Raw genomic sequence first — 21,117 nt, forward strand, 5'->3', positions numbered from 1 at the left:
CCTGATGAAGTCCAGTCTTATTAAATAATTGCTTCTCATCCTTATCACAGGTTACTTTTAAAAGATGGGAAAGTTTCCCCTGTTCTTAATGCAGACTCACTTCAGGCTGAAGTTATTGAAAGTCCTGCCATATACAAAGGATATTTACAGGCTGTAGATAATAAAGGAAATCCACTTTGTCTTAGCTGCCAAAAACCAACAGTTCATCTCGACCAAAATTGCAAATCTATTGCTTGGGAAACACGATTTTGTTCTCTTCAATGCCAGGAAGACTTCTTAATTCGCTCTAGTCAGAGTTACCTGAGGAGTAAAGTATTTGAAGTCGAACATGGTGTTTGTCAGCTTTGCAATCTCAATGCCCAGGAACTCTACCTTAGCATCAAAAATGCCCCTAAGAGTCAACGTAAGAGTCTTCTGGAGAGTTCTTGGATGTCTCAGCTTCCATTAGGACAGGTAATGGCAATGGTATTTAAGCAGTAACACAAATCAATGTATTTCTGTGGTAGGTGGTGGTTATGCTCCTCAAGTCATTTTAAAAGGTAAGTGGCTGAAAGCAAATGTTTATAAATCAAAAGAATAGAAAAATGTACAACAAATGCACTACTTGGAGTGGATGCTTCTACCCCATAACCTCTAACAGCAACAAAAAAGAGGGAATAATTTTTTAAAAAAATAAAGAAGTCCTAAAAACAGAAAACCGTTCCCCAAGCAGAATTTTAATCCCAAAAAGGGAGAAGTGCCAGATGATTCCATGAAGTCCACTAGGGACTTGACTGTTGCTATAGATTTTACATGGAAGGTGCTGTAGTACAGTGATGAGTGATATTATAAAAGCCCTAAGATAAGTAGATATTTTTAAATTCCATTTACTAACTAATGCAGTAAGATGTAAGAGTTTACTGGTTATTACGTCTACCATATGAAAAACTTCTTTAACATAGTGTTTCAATTCTTTAATACAGTAGAACCTCAGAGTTACGAACATTTTGGTTATTCTTTCAAAAGTTTACAACTGAACATTGACTTAATATAGCTTTGAAACTTCATTATGCAGAAGAAAAATGCTGCTTTTAACCATCTTAATTTAAATGAAACAAGCACAGAAACAATTTCCTTACTTTGTCACATCTTTTTTTTTTAAACTTTCCTTTCCCTTTGTTTTTTTAGTAGTTTGTTTAATACAATACTGTACTGTATTTGCACACCCTCTCCCCTTTTTGTTGTTGTCTCTGATGCTGACTGATTGCATACTTCCGGTTCTAAATGAGGCGTGTGGTTGTCTGGGTAGTTTGTAACTCTGAGGTTCTACCATACATGTATTAAGGGGCATAGCATTGTTGAATTGAAGATGGAGTGTGTTGGTGTAAAGCAGGGTTCTCAAACTTATTTGATTGGACCTTTCTTTGTGTCTGTAGTCATTTGTAGCCCCCCCACAAACACGCACAAGTACATGTACCACCATCCAGCTCTAAAGGCAGAGCGGAGAGCAACAGCTGCTGGCCAAGTGCCCAGCTCTAAAGGCAGTGCAGCACCAGCACAGAAGTAAGGGACATGAAGTAACAGAACATGCCTGATGAGTAAGCTCTAACCTACACTCCAGCTTCTTCAGGTTGTGACTCAAAGCTCTGTATGTGAAGATGAAAAAGCCCTGTAGCCTGAGAAGCTTTGAGCACTGACTGACAAAACTTTGGGCATCAGATTTCCCTACAAAGTATAAGGTTTTAAATACAGCAGAAATGTCGTTTTACCTCTTTAAAATAATTTCATAACTTGTATTAATTTGTAGACTAAAATGGAAATTGTAGCATTAAAAACAATTGTCTTACCATGAACCGCTGAAATAATGATTATTCTTCCATTTAGCTTTAGAAGTTTAACACAGTATTTTATTGAAAATAAATCTCATGTGTTCATTTTGTTTGGCTGCCACTTAACAAATAACTCTTATACGAAAAATATATTTACAAATTGAAAATAAATTAACATTCTTTAAATGGAAGTACAGAATCTGTCTGATTGGAACTGCTTAACAATGAAGAAAAATGAGGTGTTTATTAAAAAAGCAGAGCATTGCATTACATGCTTCATCTAATTATAAGTTATATAAGAAGGATAGCTTCATTCATCACTGAAATGCAGCTCATTTTGGCTTACAACATGGCAACACCGGCAACACACAGTTAGTTTATGACAGGAAGTGAAGAATGCCACATCCAAATAAAGCAACAAGAGATTAGGTATTGTTGAACCCTGCTGGAAGTTGGCCAGGACACTAGTTCAGATGCCTGCTATTATTTCAAAATATTCATTAAAGTCTTAACGACAATAGGATGTCATTTCTGCATCTCCTCAAAATACACTTATAGTAACACCCTTCCTCCATGTTCATGATGGGTCATTGCTTCAGCATTGATTGAGGGAATAGTGCCATTTGGCACCTACTGAATAAACACCACGTCAGAGATCAAAGTTTAAATGTGGTGAACTTTACCAGTGTCCATTCAGACTTATGAAAAATCAGAAAGGAATAGTAACATTTGGCATTAGCCATCAGCATTTACAACACGTTGCTAGTCTTACATGACTGCTTTTGATAGCCTTTGGTTCAAGAACAGCACTGTGTGACTTAAAACATTTGAAGATATAAAGAGTAAAATAAGTGAGTTCAAACCACAAAGACCAAGTAGTCTTTTTTCTTTACATCCTTTATACAAACAGTACTATGTTGTTTACTGTTCACTTCCATGTTATGTTTAAATTACAATAGTCCTTAGCCTTTTTTGAAAGCTTTATTAGGGTTGTAATGTTTCACTGTGCCCTTCACTAGAAGACCCATCAACAAAACTGAAAGTTACATCTAAATATAGTAGAAACATTGAATAGTCACCGTCAATATCTGCTTATTTGTGAATTGCCAAGGCAATGATGGTATTTTGACTTTTTTATTTTGTAAGTGACAAGACTGAAAGTGTATCGTTTTTTCTTACTCTAACATTTGTTTTTAGTACTGACACCTGCCATTAATAAAATAACAGACATTAAGGACATATTGCTTGTGTCAGGCAGAAACAAAAATCCTTAATTTCTGTTCTGCATCTTTTCTCAGTTTTCTTTTTTATAATTCTGTAAATGAACACAGATGCATTAGGATATTCCTGTTGGGTCCTGTATTTTAGCACTTGTTCTAATGTATCAAACTGCTGTGCACTTGGTGAAAATAAGTTTTCTAAAAATATAACTCCTGGTTGCCTGTTAGAAGTAAAAAAAAAAAAAAAAAAAAAAAAAAAAAATTGCTAAGACTGAATTTTTTGCTTCTCAATAAAAGCTATAAAAAGCTATCTTCACATATTGTTTTCTCTGTTATTCTTACTGTATAAACATGATTAAGGAATGTATGACACAATTTCCTCAGTTCAGAGTTGACTGTTTAAAACTTCTGATCCTATGTCCTTTCTTTACTGCAGTTAAATGAAATTATAACAAACCCAACAGAAGGCCAGTTCTGGCAGGTGGATCATATCAAACCAGTATATAATGGAGGAGGACAGTGCTCTCTGGAAAATCTTCAAACTCTATGTACAGTTTGTCATAAGGAGGTCAGTATAAATCAACTCATAATCCCCTGAATGTGTAAGTAAATAGATAATTTATGGAAGTGTCAGTGAAAAATTATACAGTCATAATTTTCAAAAATAACTAGATGACTTCTTGTTCACCAAACTTGATACACTTTAAAGGAGCCAGATTTTCTGAGGATTGGGTGCTCAGCACTTTCTGAAAACCAGTCCTTTTTTATAAATGTCTCAGTTATGCTCCCAAAATTGCTAATTGCTTTTCAAAATATCGGCTCAAGGGTATAAGCACTACACATATGCTATAATATATTCCCACCTGATCCCGATATGACCTGCAGTGAGTTCAAATCCTGTTTGTTGAAAGTTCTTGATATAAAACTGTCAAAAGCATTACTTTATATCAGTTCTCCATAATGGGTACAGTAGAAGCTGCTTCTTTCTTCACCTCTTGAGGAGGACTTAATAGCCTAAATTATCACTTATGCAAAAAGTATCCTATGTCTACACTTTAAACAAGGAGTGTAATTCCCCTGCTCTCATATATGTGCTTGTGCTAGCTCTCATCAAGCTAATGCAAGTATAAATAGTAGTGTAGCCACAGTAGCACAGGTAGTGACAATGGAAGCATGGCTTAGCCATGCCAAGGACAAACACACCAGCTTCAAGTAAGCTTGTACTTGGCATGGCAAAGCCATGCCTCCACTGCCACTGTCCATGCTACCATGGCTGTGCTACTGTTTATATTCATGCTAGCTCTCAACAGAGAAGGAGTTCAGGGCCAAACAGCACAAATAGGTTTGAAAGTAATATTTGTAATTTTAGGCACTATGATTTTACAGCACCTTGATCACTTTACACTAATGAACATTAAAATAAACTATTTTTGATCTCTATAGTGCAGCTAGTTACAGTCATACTTTCTGCAGTCATGCAGATTTTAAATATGGGAAGTATACAGGACAGAGCTGATTCTAGTGTCAGGTCATGCAGTTAATTTCAGTGGTGTACACTTATAGTTTATTTTTTCTGACTAATTTAAAATAAAAAGCTATCAGTGGGCCTTCCAGCTAAGGCCATGATCCTACAGTTGTAACTGGGTGGGTGCATCCTTGTGCCTGTGTAGAGCCCCACTGAAGTCAGATCATGTCATGTAAGATAGACGGAGATGTTCCTGGCCCTCTCATCACCTCCCCCTAAAACAGGAATTCTCAAACTGGGGGTCAGGACCCCTCAGGGGGTCGTCACGTTATTACATGGGGGGGTCGCAAGCCATCAGCCTCCACTGCAACCCCGCTTTTCCTCCAGCATTTATAATGGTGTTAAATATATTAAAAAGTGTTTTTAATGTATAAGGGGGGGGTCTCACTCAGAGGCTTGCTGTGTGAAAGGGGTCACCAGTACAAAAGTTTGAGAACCACTGCCCTATAGCATCAACTCACATTTCCTGTTTCTGTGTAACTTTAACTCAGCTGACCTTGCAACCAGTGAACATAGTACATTGGAAAATGTGACAGAATCAGGTCCCTAAATAGACTGAATGAAGTGAGTTCCATTGTTCTTTAGAAATATAAGTAAAATAAACTGTCAAAGGCAAAAATAATCAGCAGCAATAATCACGATTAGTAACCCTTACTTTGTTTGATTTACAGCGGTAGCCTTAGACACACACTCTGTGGGGAGTAGTAAATTAAGTTTTCAGGAACTCAATAAAACCCCTGATTTTCATCCAAAGATTTGGAGTTTTCTTTTTTGTTTTCTTTGCAAATAATAGTATTAAGATTGTAAAAGTTGAACAAAAATACTATGTGCTTAAGGCCTATGTGCTGTGAATAGTCCAAATAATCAGTAATTTGATTATCCTGGTTTTTAGAAAGTAAAATATGTGTGTGCAGTGACTAGCACAGTGGGGTCGTGGTCTATCAGTAGAGTTCCTGGTACTACAAACAATAATCTGCAAAAATAAAAATATTTCACCAGAAATACTATATCCTCAGTCCTAGATACTGATTTCCCCAAATAAAGAGGTTGGGTGCATTTCAGTGTAATTATGTTAATTTAAGTTGTCTTTTTCACTCCTTTAGTAGGTTCTTGAAGTGCAGTTTCCTAGAGATTGCTGGTGTATGCTCAAGGTGTCACACCAGCAGGTACTCTGCAAGTGATCTTGCAACCACATTTGAACAGGTGTTGGAGTATGCAGACTTCCTTTAGGGGTAACAGTCTTTCCCTAGTATTAAGTATAAGATAAATAGTAAAAAGAAGGCATTCTAAAAATTCCCAGTGTGGGTTTGGGAACAGATTTACTGTGCCACTATAGGCAGCATACATGCTCCAAGTTGTGCAACACTGGGTTGTACATATCAGCAGCATATATGTGGTAGCATGGTACATTCAGTGCACGTGAAAGCTGTTCTTAGGTTTTTACCAGTGGAGACTGAAGCTGAAGTCCTTCTTGCTGCACTGCTTCTCTCTTCATTTATCACTAATGGACAATGCCTCACATCTATTGAATTCAGAGGTGGTCCAATGTTATTGTTGCTGAAAGCTCCAAGATTAAGCCCTGCCCTTCAGCTCAGGTCACCAAAATGTCTTCCTCCAGCAGCGGAACAAGCTGGTAGTTCAGTTTCTTCTGACCATTTTGTTATATAACTTGAATTTTTATTCATTTGCATGGAACAGCAACTTCATTTCAGCTCATTCTCTTGAGCTTGTGGAATCAATTGAGTGTTGAGGCTCTAACCGTCAGGTTTCACCGGTACAGTACCTCTAGGGAGCTCCCTTTGCCCTCCCAACCACCACGACAGCAAAGAAGCCCTACAAACATCAAGCCAAGTCTGAGTTTACAGGCAGTTTTTCAGGAGCTTCATAGGGTGAGTTGTGCCCTGCTGCTGCAAGCCACTGACCCTTGCTCTGCCAGGGTTACATGTTTGGGAAAGCAAGCTCTGCTCTGCTGCCATAAGCCATTCACCCTTGCTCTGGCAGGACAAGGGGCCTTGAGTCAGACTGGCATACATGGGCCACACTCCCTACCCAAAGCTGTAACTCCACCATGGAAGGCGTGACCAGGAACATGAAGATTTCCAAGGAGACCAGGACCCCTAACAACCTGCTCAGGGCCAAGGCTTGCAACCTCCAGAGGCTCCAGGTTCCAAAAGGACAAAAGCAAGTATTCATTCATGAGGAATTAATCTGTAGTATTAGTGAGCAAGTGATGTAAAAATACAGTTTTAAATTATTTCTCCTTTGCCTTCCCACCAATGAGTGGGGCTCTCCACTTGTACAGGGACTCTAACATCGCTCTGTATCATGATTACTGTATGAGGCACATGTGTTCAGCATGTCTGGGATGAATTGCCTGTGATTTCTGTGAAGCCCTTTCTCAAACAGCAGTGTAATGGGAATTGTGCCTGTCTGGCTTTCAGTCACAGATTCTGTCTTCCAAGAATCTGAAAGGCGAGAAGTGGTTTCTTTCTGTCCCTCTTCCTCTCCATGAGCTGGCTCCACATTAAAGCGTAAGAAGAGCACTTCAGGCAGTCTGTGTCCACAACAAAGGCACAGAATGTCTCGATGCCCCACACAACTTCATCAACAGCTCTCCACCTTAAGTTCCTAAAACTTAATTTCCTCCTTAAGTTAGCCCCCAGTGAAAAACACAGTCACCTTTTCAGAAGGGGACTTCCTTCCAAAAGATCCCTTAGGCCATAAGAGTGAGAGCTACTATAGAGATTTCAAAATTTCCAACATATTAAGTCCATACACCATTTGTTCTCTGTTCATCTTATCCTATCCAAAATGCCCAGGCCTTACAACCTCAAAGATGCTGCAAGCAAGATGTTAAAATCCTGCACCAGTTAGCATGCTAGGCATCTGAGAAACCACGGACTGAGGGAATCAAGGCTCTCTCTATAAGGAAGGTCCTTTGTGGTGCCATAGGAAGAAAGTGTGTGAACCCCATCCTAGGAAGATTGCAAAGGAATTTCTAGTCTTCTACAGAGACATGCTACTAGGTTGGTTCCCAAATAATTCCTTAAATTACAAAGCTTTTGTAATGGGGGGTATGTCTATTTCTGCCTGTTGTTCTCCGATAGTAGTAGTAGTAATAATAATTCTGCTTATCCTTCCTCTGTGTAAGTGTGTGATTCACTGCTCACTAATTCCCAGTTATTCTGAACGAGGAGAGAAGCTCTGCAACAGAACGAGAAACTTCTTACCTGATCATTTTCTTTGTGATACAAGCTTCTCTCCTCATTCAGCCCACCCTGACTGGTAAATTACTGCAATACAATTTGTAACAAATTGAAAATTTTCTCTAAAAAGAGACAAGCATATAATTGCCTTGAAGTTAGTTGATATCACTGCAAGTTGTTGCCCTAGTGCTAATAATCGGTTGCTGAAGTGTTGCTACAATTTTGGAAGAACTCTGTTGGTGGCTTGAACTGAAGAGTTGCGCTTAGTCCTCAAGCCTCCAGCAACAACACTGGACTACCTGCAAAATCCAGCGATGGAAGGCATTATCCATTTGTTATGAACAAGGCGAGAAGCTGCTAGCAGAAAATTACCAGATAGGATATTTCTCATTGTTTTTGTAGAGAATGAATAGCATCATTGGAAGTTTCTGCATGCTGTGTTGTTAACATGTCTCTGTTCTACCAAACCTGGAGGAAGGACAGTATCGGGGGGATGAAAGGATCATGTAATAATGTGATGTTAGTAAACTTCAAAGCAACCTGTTTGATTTTTGGCACCACTGCTGAGAAAGACAGCAAGGATGTTTGTTACTGTCAATTGCAGTGATGTTTTTAATGTAGACACTTATCTACTAAGAATTGGACTAGGACTACCAAACTTATTTAGTACAGTTAAATAAATAACCATCAAATGGTAGTAATTTTAGAAAAAGCTTTAAAAGATGCTGCCTTTTAAGGTAAATGAGTCTCTTTCACTAATTCAGGTGTACTGTGAGTAAAAAGTAAGATACAGGCACAAATCATCTTTAAAATATAAAATGTATTTAAAGTGATTCTCTAATCCACCTTGGAACCATATATTACGGTGTTCTAATTCTGGCTCTCCCACTGACTTTCTGTGTGACTTGGTGCTAGCCATTTGTCCTGCGTTTGTTTATCCATGTCGGTAAAGAAATAATACATGTATCAGTCCTCACCAAACTCCCTATAAGAACATTTATTTTCACAGCACTGATGTACAGTGCTACCTGACTGCTTAATATTAAGTACTAGTTGACGGCAATGCACCCTTTTGGTGGACAGGGTTACAAACATCAGGGCCTGCAACATACTTCAATAGTCACCTTCAACAGTTAGCTGGCTAAAATCTCTTAAATAGAACCTGTGAATTTAGATTATCATAATTTCTCCAAATTGGCCTCCAAATTCTATCACGAGTGCCTTGCAGAAGAAATTAATGCAACTCTTTTATAAATAGACTGACATTTTGGTGACTTATAGTAGAAATAGCAAATTCCAAATACATTTTTTTCTTTAATCCGACAATTAACAAGTATATCAGACTTCAAGATTCTAGTTTTAAAAAAGCACATGAAGCGTTTTACTCCAGTAAGTAAGACTGATGTCCTTCTTGTGATCTCTCATAGAAAAATCAGTGTTCAGATTTGATCTTTCTTCTGTACTCAGTACTTCATAAAGAAATGAGTGTGCCAGTTTGGAAGACTTTGGTTCAACAAGAACTTGAAAGTTGTCACTCTGTTACAAGCATCTATATTTAAGATAATGTGATAAGTGTTACAACATGTTTGATCTAACATGAGACCCCAATTCTTTAACAATCAAGATAAACTCAAATGTTGAATACTGTTTCTAAGTCATTTTTAATATATTCAGACACTTCTTTCTTTTCAGAGAACTGCTAAACAAGCCAAGGAAAGAAGCCAGATGAAACGACATTCTTTAGCTTCAAAATATGGATCTGATATCACAAAATTTTTTATAAAGATGTGAGTAGGATATAGCATCATATACTACTGATGTGAAATGCAAATATGTTTAGTTGTAATATTTCAGAACTATCATGTATGTGCATGGGTTTGGTTTGGCACTGATGCAGAATTCTGAATCTTTACAGTCTAATTCTTTTTAAAGAGTAACTTCTGATAAATCTTACTCAGTCAAAACCAAGGCTAGGGAAAGAAATTATTCTATTTCATAATTGCTTCAGTATTTCTGGGATGTCAGCAAAACACATCATCATATTGTTATCATATACCATGCAAGTTTCTTCACTAGATGGATCCATAGCTTTAAAACTAAATATTGTGCGTTTTGTTGTCATAAGTCAGAAACTTAATGTTGTTTCAGTATATGTTATTTGACCTATTTTTTTTCTACTGTATTACTGTTTCCAAATTAGATTATGTGTAACTACACCATTCAGAAACTGGTGAAGCTCTACTGGAATGTTTATTGGCTTTGCATTGTTCTGGCATACTAGGGGCAAATATCTTACAGTAAAGATGGCTTTGCTTAAATCATTATTTGGTGTCTTTGGTTCCGACATTAAAATTATTTTTAACATACAGAAATAGACAAATGTTCCCTAAATGAAGTAAGAGAGGAAGGTTTTTACTTTTCTATTTTTCTATTTCTATATTTCAATACTTGGGAGATGTTCTGATACTAAAGTGATAGTGGACATATAAATACCTAGACTGATAACTGTGAGTGTCATTGTTGGGGAATTGAGTTTGGATTGAGTTTATTTTCAGCAGTTATTTTGGCTACAGAATAAAAGGGAAGTGGCAACAGTTTAATTGTCAGAATTACTTGAAGGTTATTGCCTATACTAACTGCATTTTTCTACTTTATTTTTCAAAACAAATGTAGTGACTGCTGTTTTCATGGGTGGTATAGTACATTAGATGGTTAATGTTTCAAAATATGACTGAGTCCAACTGAACCTGAAACTGAATTAATACACATGACAGAGAACACTGTATTTCCTATAGGAGCTTGTTTTTTATTAGATAAAATAAAATTTGCGTTCACAGTACCTCCAGCACATATTTTTATTTGCATAGCTCATTCTGAAGACATGTATCTCTTTCTCTCGCTGCGATCACAGTCTTGTTACTTGCATTTGGAAGAGTAACATCCAAAGTTAGCTCACTATGGCAGCGGGGTATTTCACATACTGGTCAATCACCTCTTACTAGTTGTTTTCTCTTTAATCAGGTAAGTGCTCAGTGGTATATCTCTGACAAGCGTATTTTCCAGTTGGATGGCCAGAACAATTTTCTTCATGAGTTCTCTGTTGCTGACTGGCTAATCAGTCGTTATAGTTAAGTAGTTATTGCTTAGGCTGCAAGTCTGTCACAGAAGTCACAGATTCCGGGACCTCCGGGACTTCTGCAGCCTGCTGGTGCCCTTGACCCCAGGGCCGCTGGAGCAGGTCAGGTGGCCCCGGGCCAACCCCACTGGGCCCCCCAGCAACAGTGGTGGTCCCAGGCTGCCTTCCCCCACCCCACCCCCACACGTGGTGGCAGCAGTCCCGGGCTGCCCCCCTCAGCATCAACAGGCTCCTTGGAGCCCCTTCCTCTGAGCACCAGCAGGTGCCCTGGAGTACCACCCCTCCCCCCATGCACCAGAAGGTTCCCCAGCGCACCTCCCCACACACACACAAGCACCAGCAGGTACGCCGGAGGCCCTCCCCCGCCAGCACCAGTGGTGCCCCCAAAACACCCTAGATTTAGTCAGGGTTTTATAACACAAGTCACGTGGACAGGTCATGGGCTGTGAATTTTGTTTATTGCCCTGTGATCTGTCCATGACTTACTAAAAATACTCATGACTAAATCTTAGCCTTAGTTATTGCCCATTGGCTAATAAATACCTGAAAAAAAGTTTTGCTTAGATATGTTTCATTTAGGCTAGACCTGATCCCCTTCCTCTTTGTACAGGGGCACTAGCACCATGGCAGAAGCTAAATCTCCAGAATTCAAGCCCTGACCATCTGTTAATGACAGGCACTTCCAGCGCCTACTCTGTCTAGGAGAGGGACATACTTCAGAGTAATGCTCTATATGTGGATCTTTCTCTAAGCGAGCAGTTTTCAACCCACAGGCCACATGTGGCCCAATGAGTGCACAGCTGTGGGGTCTTTAAATCTTGAGAGGCCCCACCTCTTCCAGATGAGGCCACGCCCCCTCAGGACTCCAGCAGTACCAGTAAGTCCTGTGAGTTACTTTCACCCCTGCACCCACGGATCCACCACCTCAGTATTGATGTCCATACCAGCCTTGACCCTATTGGAGGCTCTGGGGTATGCAGTCACTCTAGAAAGTCTGCATCATCTACTGTCTCCAGAGTTTGATTTCCCCCACAAGAGATGCAGTTTAGGCCATACCAGCTAGGCCAAGTACTGTAGACTCAGATACTGTAGAAGCAAGAAGAGAAAACTGAGGACGGGATCACGTGCAAAGGGGAAAAAATATGAGTCTCTAATGCAATATCTTAATCCTCCCGATGAAGCAGTGAACCTTTCTACATCTGTCTTGAGTGAGTGACTTCATTTGGTGCACCACAGAGATCCTGGATATCATTTTCATATCCCTGGCAAGTGTTTACAAGTTATGTGTGTGTTTGTGGCCTACTTGTGTGCCAGCTCATTAAATACAGCTGCATTCAATAATCAGGTGCAGACATTAAAATGATCGCCAAACTTTGGACTAGGAAAAGTGGTTGCATTTAGGTTGGTTACTAGCTAAACCAGATCTAAATTCAACTACTTTTCTTAAACAAGCCAAAGCATAAAACAATTAGTGGAAGCTATTTTGAATCTCCCATGTGCAGCTTAGCCAGCTCTATAATAGGAAATGCAAGGTCTTGTTTGTTTTAACTGCTGGGGAGGCAGCAAGTGATAAAAGAAAATCTTCTTGTGAACATTTAGTGCTATTGTCAGCAACTAAAGGGGAAACATATTCTCTTTCCTAGTGGCATGTTGAGGTTGCTGAAGACATAAGTCATTTTATAGTTACTATCTCTGGCAATTTTTTCCTGTGAAATCAGTCAACATTGTTGGTACTTAGCAAATAATTGTAATTGATGACTCTGCCAGCAAATACATGCTGTGCATTTTTTATTCCCTGCACTAATTTTGAAAAATTCATTGAATTGTGAATAACATAACTAAGCATCTTAGTTATAGGAACAATTTTCTGAGGCTGATAAACTATTTTAAATAAAGGATGAGGTGGGGAAGGAGAGGTTGTGTGCTGAGTGCAATGTGAGTTAGAAAATCTACTGTTTAAAATGAGCCATTGGGCTGGTCCAGTCTGGTGATGGAGTAGAACAGTGACATATGACACCACTTTTCTATGTTCATGATACATTTTGTACTAAGTATGTCTTGTGCAGTATCATTTGAAAACTCATAATCTGCTGCATAATTTCCTTTTGAAATGTGTGTAACAACACTGCCCTGTAAAATTGAGATTTTTCTATATAATTGTTACTGAAATATGTTCTAGTTCTTGGTAATGCCCACAAACCAATTTCTCAGAGATAGCACCTTGCTGGCATGCTAGTGTGTCTAAGGGGCCATTCATTACCTGCTTAACTGTCCATTCACCAGTAAGGGGAGAAGGTGTAAACAAGAAATTTACATTTCATCCCAGGGACCATTCAAATCTCATGTACAGCAGGGCCTGTTCATCCACATCCAGGTGGGGGGTAATTCTCAAAGAGAGGAAGGTACAAAAATCATAGTCCAACATGAGAGGGCACAGAATCACAGGAAAACAAGGCCACCGGTTTCTCATATTAAAGTGAAACTGGCCACAGTATCTGAGAATTCTGAATACTTTAAAGTGTAGTTCTAACACATAATGGATATGGAAGCCATAGAACACCTCCTCAGTTCAATCTCACTTTACGTTTTATTGAATTTTGGAACAACAGTGTTTCAAATTGTACTGAGAGAGCCACTCTGCTGCCTCTCTTACCTCTGCTGCTTCGTTGTGTGTTACTGAAACAACAGTACTCCTTCCTTTCCTTGTGCAGGAACATAGTAGAGGAGGTGAGAGTAAGGTTGTCAGTCTGCTGGACCAACTGTGAAGAGTTCTATTTTTTTTGAGGGAGAGGGGGCTGCTGGTCCCTATCTGTATGTAGTCTGTGGTAAGGGTTAAAAACATCTCTCTCCATTCAGCCTTTTGGAAATCACCATGCCTACACCGCCCCTGCTAGAAGCACCTGGTGTCATAGTCACAGTGCATCATGTTCCTGGTGGTTTTATGAATGTCCTCACCGCCCTTGAAGCCCTCAGAAAGGCATGCAGCCTCCTTGGAGATTTGTATTATGGCAGCGTGACCACAGGCAGAAGAGGTTCCTGTTTCAGATTGGCTGCTAAGGTTCTTTCACATCGGTGGAAAATTACCGCACATGCGCAGCTTCCATGGTCAGGAGCAAGGGAACATGATAAGAGGGAGAAGAGATGGGTCTGATGGTGTAGCACAAGAAGCAAAAGCTGAGTAAATAGCCACCATGGAAACTATTCATGAGCTTTATGAAATGCTCCATTTTGTCCTTTTCTAAGTAACAGCAGGGCACATACTGTGGTATGAGAGAAGAGGATGAAGCATGGACAAGTCCCAGCACTAAGCCATCCACCTTAGGGCTTGTCTACATCACAAAGTTGCAGCGCTGGTGAGGGGGTTACAGCGCTGCAACTTAGGAGGTGTACACATCTGCAGGGCATCACCAGCGCTGCAACTCCCTGTTTGCAGCGCTAGCCGTACTCCTGTTTTGTCTCGGGTGTAGAGGATCCAGCGCTGGTGATTCAGCGCTGGTAATCAAGTGTAGACAGTTACCAGCGCTTTTCTTGACCTCCGTGGAATAAGTAGGTATCCCAGCATACCTGAGGAAGCCTCTGGTAATCAAGCTGGTCTCCTTCCCCGGTTTGCTCTCGCGTTCCCCGAACCCCCGAGCAAGCAGGTCTCCTTCCCTGCGGTTTGCAGGGTGGTTCGGGGAACGCGAGAGCAAACCGCGGCGAAGCTGGTCTCCTTCCCCGGTTTGCTCTCGTGTTCCCCGAACCCCCGTGCAAGCAGGTCTCCTTCCCTGCGGTTTGCAGGGTGGTTCGGGGAACGCGAGAGCCAACCGCAGCGAAGCTGGTCTCCTTCCCCGGTTTGCTCTCGCGTTCCCCGAACCCCCGTGCAAGCAGGTCTCCTTCCCTGCGGTTTGCAGGGTGGTTCGGGGAACGCGAGAGCAAACCGCGGCGAAGCTGGTCTCCTTCCCCGGTTTGCTCTCGCGTTCCCCGAACCCCCCTTGAAGCCGCCCAACAGCACTGCAGTGTGGCCACATCTAACACCACTTGCAGCGCTGGTTGCTGTAAGTGTGGCCACTCTGCAGCGCTGGCCCTATACAGCTGTACTAATACAGATGTAACAACTAGCACTGCAAAATTGTAGATGTAGACATACCCTTAGAAACAGTAGTCAGTCAACAGAGAACAGAATACTGTGGCCTTTTTTTTTTAAGATTAGTTTGCCACAATAAGTTTATTTGTGCACAGGTAAAACTTCTATTTTGCCATAAAACCAGTCTCAGTTTCCAACTGAGAGAAGAACATCTGGATCATGACCTCTGTCCCTGTGTGAGACATGTGGGCTGCACGTCTCTTTCTGCAAGTACCTGAGAGTATAACAAACTACTTAGCATAGCCAATAAACAATACAGTGGGAAAAATCTGAAGCAATAAAGTAATAGAAGACTGACACATGGGGAAATGACTACTCTATGTCAAACAGAACTAGTTATAGTAAAAAAATCAAACGCCCAGCCCAGACCCAAGTGAAGTTTAAAATGCCAACAGTAGATCCTGCTATCAGAGAGAGGGAGAGACCATGAGTAACACCAAGTACCTGACTGAAAATTCGGTTCTGGTATGGCAGGGCCTTCACAAGAGGCTATCTGGTATTACAGCCAGAAATGCTTAAAAGGGACACAGGGATGGATACTCCTTGTTAAAATACAATAAAAATAAGTCTCTTGAAAATTTCAAACTGAAATGTTTTCTTTTATTGTTCACATGCAAGTTTGGTGATAGTGGGCTGCTAATTTGCTGTCATTTTACACAGCATAGACAAGAACTACATGGCCTCTGTAAATTACCAGTAGAGAAAAAGAATTGGTTAATACACTATTGAAATTTGAGTCTTACAAAAGCTGTTGCTGCTGTGTAATAAGATTAATCTAATTCAGAAAGCATGGTAGAGAAGACAAATGTTTGGCTGGTGTAGAAATTGCCTTGTGTATCAAATTTTGGGATTTTGTCTTCACTCCAGCTTAGTTCTGAGCATTCAACTACTAGCCCGTCAGTTCAGCACCCCAGCTGTGTTTGCGATCTCTCTAGCTTTTTAAAGCCAAATATGGGGGAAACAGCAGTGAGTAATATTTTTTATCCCCTTCCTCCAACCTAGGAGATGAATTTTTGGGGATCATTCACCGAAGAGGATCACCTGCCAACCTCCTTCCTTTACACGTGTACTTCCCTCTGCAAGCATGGTGGCGGCAACCAACCAGAGCAGGCAGAATGCCAAGAGGTGCCTTATTATTCATAGTAAATTCTCTGTGCCTCACAATGCTAGGATGGAATTCTGTTTGAGCAAAGGCTTCATAAGGTTGTACCCAAATAAGGTGGTTAAACTGAAGCATTTGATCCAGCAAACTTCAAAAAGCCTTTATATAAGGGCAGGAACTTCTTTCATTTCTACTTCAAACAAAAAAGTACCAGAGAAGGACTCCCCTTATTCCAGGAGCGAGGACCGCAATACACCAGAGGTAAGTCCAGATCAATGAATAGGCCCAATTCTTCCTTCCAGTCCAAGCAGACCTACCTCAGTCCAGAAATAGGGATAGGATATCCCATTCTTGGACCCCTGGTTCCTCAGGAATGTTGCTACAGGTTCCTGCACATCCCTTTTTCATTCCCTTTCCAACCTTGAATCAAACCATTCTGAAAACAGATCTCACATCTGTCTGTCTCCCAAGAAAAAATGGTGCTCGGGGTTGTTACCCCCATCTTCTTCATCCATAAGATTTAAAAAAAAAAAAACAGAATGAACCAAGATAATGAAATTCAGGATGGAAACTCTGCAGTCGACCCAAGGGACCCTTCTATGCCAGTGGACCTGATCAAAACTTATCTGCATATACCCATCAGGCCCTGTCTTTAGCAACTTCCCTTATTCACCTTGATGCTACCATTACGAAATATTATCTTTTGGTCTGCCCCCAAGGTATTGACAATGACAATAGCCAAGGTGAGAAACCCAGTAACTCAAACCCTTTCTTATATGACACTTATCAGAGCATCAAACCCAGGAACCTTAGGAGGCAGCAATATAAGGGGACACTCCATATTTCAGATATGAGTTAATAAAGAAGTGCTCCCTGTTCCCCTCTCTGAGGCTCCTCCACATAGAAGTAGACTCATAGGAAGGACCACAGCAGGAAAGGTTTGACAAAATTCCATGCCCCTCTAAAATGCTACAAAGCCAAGAGTCACCAATCCATTTTTACTTATGGCTGGTAGGTTTTTTGGTCCTTATGCAGAAAGATTAATCCACTGGCACGACTGTACATAAATGAGCTTCAGGGATTCTGAAAGCCTTGGCATCCTTTTGCAGCAAGAAATTCTTTTGTAGACATAAGTGAGGATACCATCAACAGTGATCTGCTGGTGGAAACCATCCGTAATGGTAAAATTCTCCATTTACAGTCTGGACTGCAAAATCCTAACCATAGATGCCAGCCTGTCAGGAAGGAGAAACACCATAATGCAAAGGGTATGTGGTCATGTTGAAAGAAAGAAAGAGTCCTATGTATCAGCCTCCTTGAAATGAGCAGTCAGGTTGGCTGTCCTATGCTACCAGGATGGCTTGAGAAAAGACCACATTCTAGTCCAATCAGCACAATGACTTTGGCATACAAAATCATAAAGGGAGCAGAAGGAGCTCAGGTCTAAACACTGAAATGGTATAGATGCTCTCCTGGGCAGAAGCTTACCTAAGCTGAAGCATGCTGATCTGCATAAAGGGGAGAGTGAACACAAAAGCAGCATAGTGGCAATTCAGAACACTCCTGGAACCAAGACATATCTCATGTGATAACCAAAGAACTAAGTCACCTCAGCTGGACCGCTTCTTATGCTTTCAAAACAAAGATGGGATTCTTCACAGACTTGGACCACATTTCACTGGAAACAGATGCTTTGCCTGACCAAATTGCCTTCTCTGTGCTTTCGCCAGTCCTCTAGTAGGAAGAGTGATTCAAATGATAAAAAGGAAACCAGCCATGGAGCTGTGACTGAGTGAAGCTGACGCAGAGATCTCTGCTCTATCTTAGTGGCAGGTCTTTGATAAGATGGAATACTCCCCTATAGTCTAAAACTCTCTCCACATCGACCTTTCAGCCTACACTAGAGAATGGACAGAGATCTACTGCTGCTGTCAAGATGGAAAAATAAATCCCAGCTAAGTGCTTTTCCAGCTTACTAGCATTTCTTTCATATTGCTTGCCTCTCATGTTGCAGCATTAAACAATGTCGCATATGCAGGCTCATCCATACCTCTGGTGCAGCAGTTCTCAACCAGGGGTACCTGTACCGCTAGGGGTATGCAGTGGTCATCTGGGGGTAGATCAACTCATCCAGATATTTGCCTAGTTTTACAACAGGCTCCCTAAAAAGCACTAGAGAAGTCATTACAAACTAAGGCTAATGTCTACACTTGCAAGCTTACAGCAGCACAGCTGTAACACCAGCAAAGAGTCCTGTGGCACCTTATAGACTAACAGACGTTTTGGAGCATGAGCTTTCGTGGGTGAATACCCACTTCGTCAGATGCATGATCCAGATCCAGACTAACACGGCTACCCCTCGGATAGCTGTAACAGCGCTCATCTAGTCACATTATGCTGATGGGAGAGAGCCCTCCCACCAACGTAATAAAACCAGCTCAACAAGTGGCAGTAGCGCATCTCCCCTTGACATAGTGCTGTGCACATGACTGTTTATGCCCGCAAAATTTATGTTGCTCAGGATGATTATTTTTCACACCCCTGAGGCAAAAGTTTTGCCAACATAAGTGCTAGTATAGACAGCCTTAAATTTCATAAAGACTATGACTTGTTTATACTCTTCTATATACTAGATCAGCAGTTCTCAAACCATGATTTCATTTTAATGGAATTGCCAGGGCCAGCTTTAGACTCACTGGGGCCCAGGGTAGAAAGCCAAAGTCCACGTTGTTAAGTGAGGTGAAAATTGGGGCATGCAAGGCAAAGCAGAGCCCTGAAAGGGGTAGACTATCTGGAAAGGTTGAGAACTATTTCTCTAGTGGCTTACTCAGTGGTACTAAGTCTCCTTAGTTTCTAACAGTTTTCTTTCCATGAAAGATGTTCCTGGTCACATTACTCTGGCTAGAAAGCTCTGAAATATCTTTTCTCAGAAAGCATGAACCTTTCTGCATCTTCCCTGAAGACAAAATCATTTTATATTCTCCAGAATCACTCTACAAAAGGTGAACTGTGTCCCCTTCCATCACAGAAGCTAATTTTTCCGTTTGTTTTGCCTGATGCCTCAACAACTGAAAGAAAACTTTTGTGGATGCTGTAAGATTTTTATTTAATAAAACTGACCAATTCAGAGATCATCTTTGGCTATAAACTAGTTTGTTAAGGTAGGATAATCATGTGTGACTGGGCAAGGGGCATTTCAAAACAATCATGGAGCACTCATTTATACTTACAAAAATTACATGAACTTGGCAAATTAGCACAAGAAAAAAGTAATGCACATACTGTATATTGCAATCTGATTTTTTAAAAAAGCTTTTGCTTCTATGTCATAAGAAGATAGAGCTAATTCAGAAAGCATGGTAGTGGTGGGAGCTGCTAGAGTAGATTAAAACATGATATGCAGAAGGTGCCTCTAAAAAGATGAACAGAACATTAATGCAGAAGAGGCTATCCCAAGTGAGGATCCCAACCTAGCCTATATTATAGATTTACTTCAGTACAATCTTTGGTTCAAGCTTGAGCCCAGAAGTCTACCCAGCAACGAAACAGCATGGGCCAGTCATGGGTTTTTCTTTGCCGTGTAGACATACCAAATGAGAATTCCCTGCAATATACTCACACTATATTTAAAGTGAGGCTGCCATTTCAGGGAAGGAAGGTGAGTATGGAGGATGAAAGAGGGGATGTGTCAGAGAGGTAACAGGTCCTACAGGTTTAGGCTTAATAGCTGGTATTGGACTATTTCAAAGAGCTTATCAGGAGTGCAGATGCTCCTGCAGGTGGAAATGTGCACCAAAAAGCTACTAAAATTAAATCAGCCTACTGGGACAGGAAGCGAGGTGTTCTAAAGTGAAGAGCCAGATTTTCACCCCTCTGCTTGCTGTGGAGAAGGAAGTTGAAGTTAGGGTGGAAAGTGATGGTCCCAGTGTAGAGGGATTTCTAACCTGTATATGAAAACTTAGAAAACCTGCAGAGCCAAGGCAGCTTGTGCCTTAAGAATCTGCCAGCCTGTTTATCACCACTCAGGGCAAGAAGTATGTTAAACTCAGTTTGCAGTTTTGTTTATTTACTAGGTAATCTGCTTTGATCCATTCGCTATCACTTATAACATCACTTAAAATCCATCCTGCTGTAGTTAAACTTATTTTATGTTTTAATCTAAACCAGTGAGCTTCGACTGGAGTTCTTGGGGAAAATCTCTGCTTGGTCACTGCAAGTGTGCATTGTTCTCTTCCGATTGATGGAGAGGCAGACCAGGTATTAACCAGTATAATGGCCAGATTTGACGAGGGCAGGACAGTACTTGAGTACCAGGCTGGGAAGCTAGTGGTTAGAGAGTCTGCATGTGACTGCAGCTGGGTGTGTCCCTACCTGTATGAATCCTAGTGAAAGTGCAGGGTGGAGGGCTTTGCAGCTTGTCACAGCGGTGCAGTGTGAGAGGGATCACAGGCTGGTGGGTCAGGGGGCTCAGTGGTAACCCAGTTCCAGGTGGCACTGTGGGAGGGACCTGTCACACTTGGGTCTCTCCCCTTCCCCCAAAATAGTGCCTTCACTGCAGGCCACTGGGGAAATTCTGGTGTGGATCTCTCTCAAGTTCTTCTTTTGAAGCTGTTCCACCACGTATAAGTTATGAATGACTATGAATTGCCACTCTATATATCACAGTGAATAGTCCCTGGACCAGGGAAAGCATGAGAATGACTCTAGTCTGTTGATTAAGGCAGGGGTATGTGGAGGTCTGCCAGGGGATACATCAACTCATTTAGATATTTGCCTAGTTTTATAACAGAGTACATAAAAGGATTAACGAATTCAGTACAAACTAAAATATCATGTAGACAATGACTTTATACTCCTCTATATACTATACACTGAAATAAAAGTACAGTAGTTATATTCCAATTTATTTTATAATTATATGGTAAAATGAGAAAGCAAGCAATTTTTCAGTAATAATGTGCTATTACTGAAAAATAGCAGGTAGAGGGGAAAATGTG

General features: G+C 40.8%; 1 protein-coding gene across 4 annotated transcripts in view; it reads left to right on the forward strand.

Annotated features, from left to right (window-relative positions):
- The window catches only part of ZRANB3 (zinc finger RANBP2-type containing 3), a 125,201-nt gene extending 113,606 nt beyond the window's left edge, over positions 1-11,595 (forward strand). For 3 of the 4 annotated variants that reach the window (XM_050915985.1, XM_050915984.1, XM_050915981.1), the window contains exons 19-22: positions 51-453; positions 3,465-3,596; positions 9,452-9,546; positions 11,506-11,595. In XM_050915985.1, the coding sequence (XP_050771942.1) occupies positions 51-453; positions 3,465-3,596; positions 9,452-9,546; positions 11,506-11,554 (679 nt within the window). In that variant the 3' untranslated portion in view covers positions 11,555-11,595. Of the gene's footprint in view, positions 1-50; positions 454-3,464; positions 3,597-9,451; positions 10,599-11,505 lie in introns of those variants that run through there. The other variant, XM_050915982.1, reaches the window with a different exon arrangement.
- The last annotated feature ends 9,522 nt before the right edge of the window (positions 11,596-21,117 follow it).

The sequence above is a fragment of the Gopherus flavomarginatus genome, chromosome 10, assembly GCF_025201925.1.
Source record: "Gopherus flavomarginatus isolate rGopFla2 chromosome 10, rGopFla2.mat.asm, whole genome shotgun sequence".
NCBI classification, from domain to species: domain Eukaryota; kingdom Metazoa; phylum Chordata; order Testudines; family Testudinidae; genus Gopherus; species Gopherus flavomarginatus.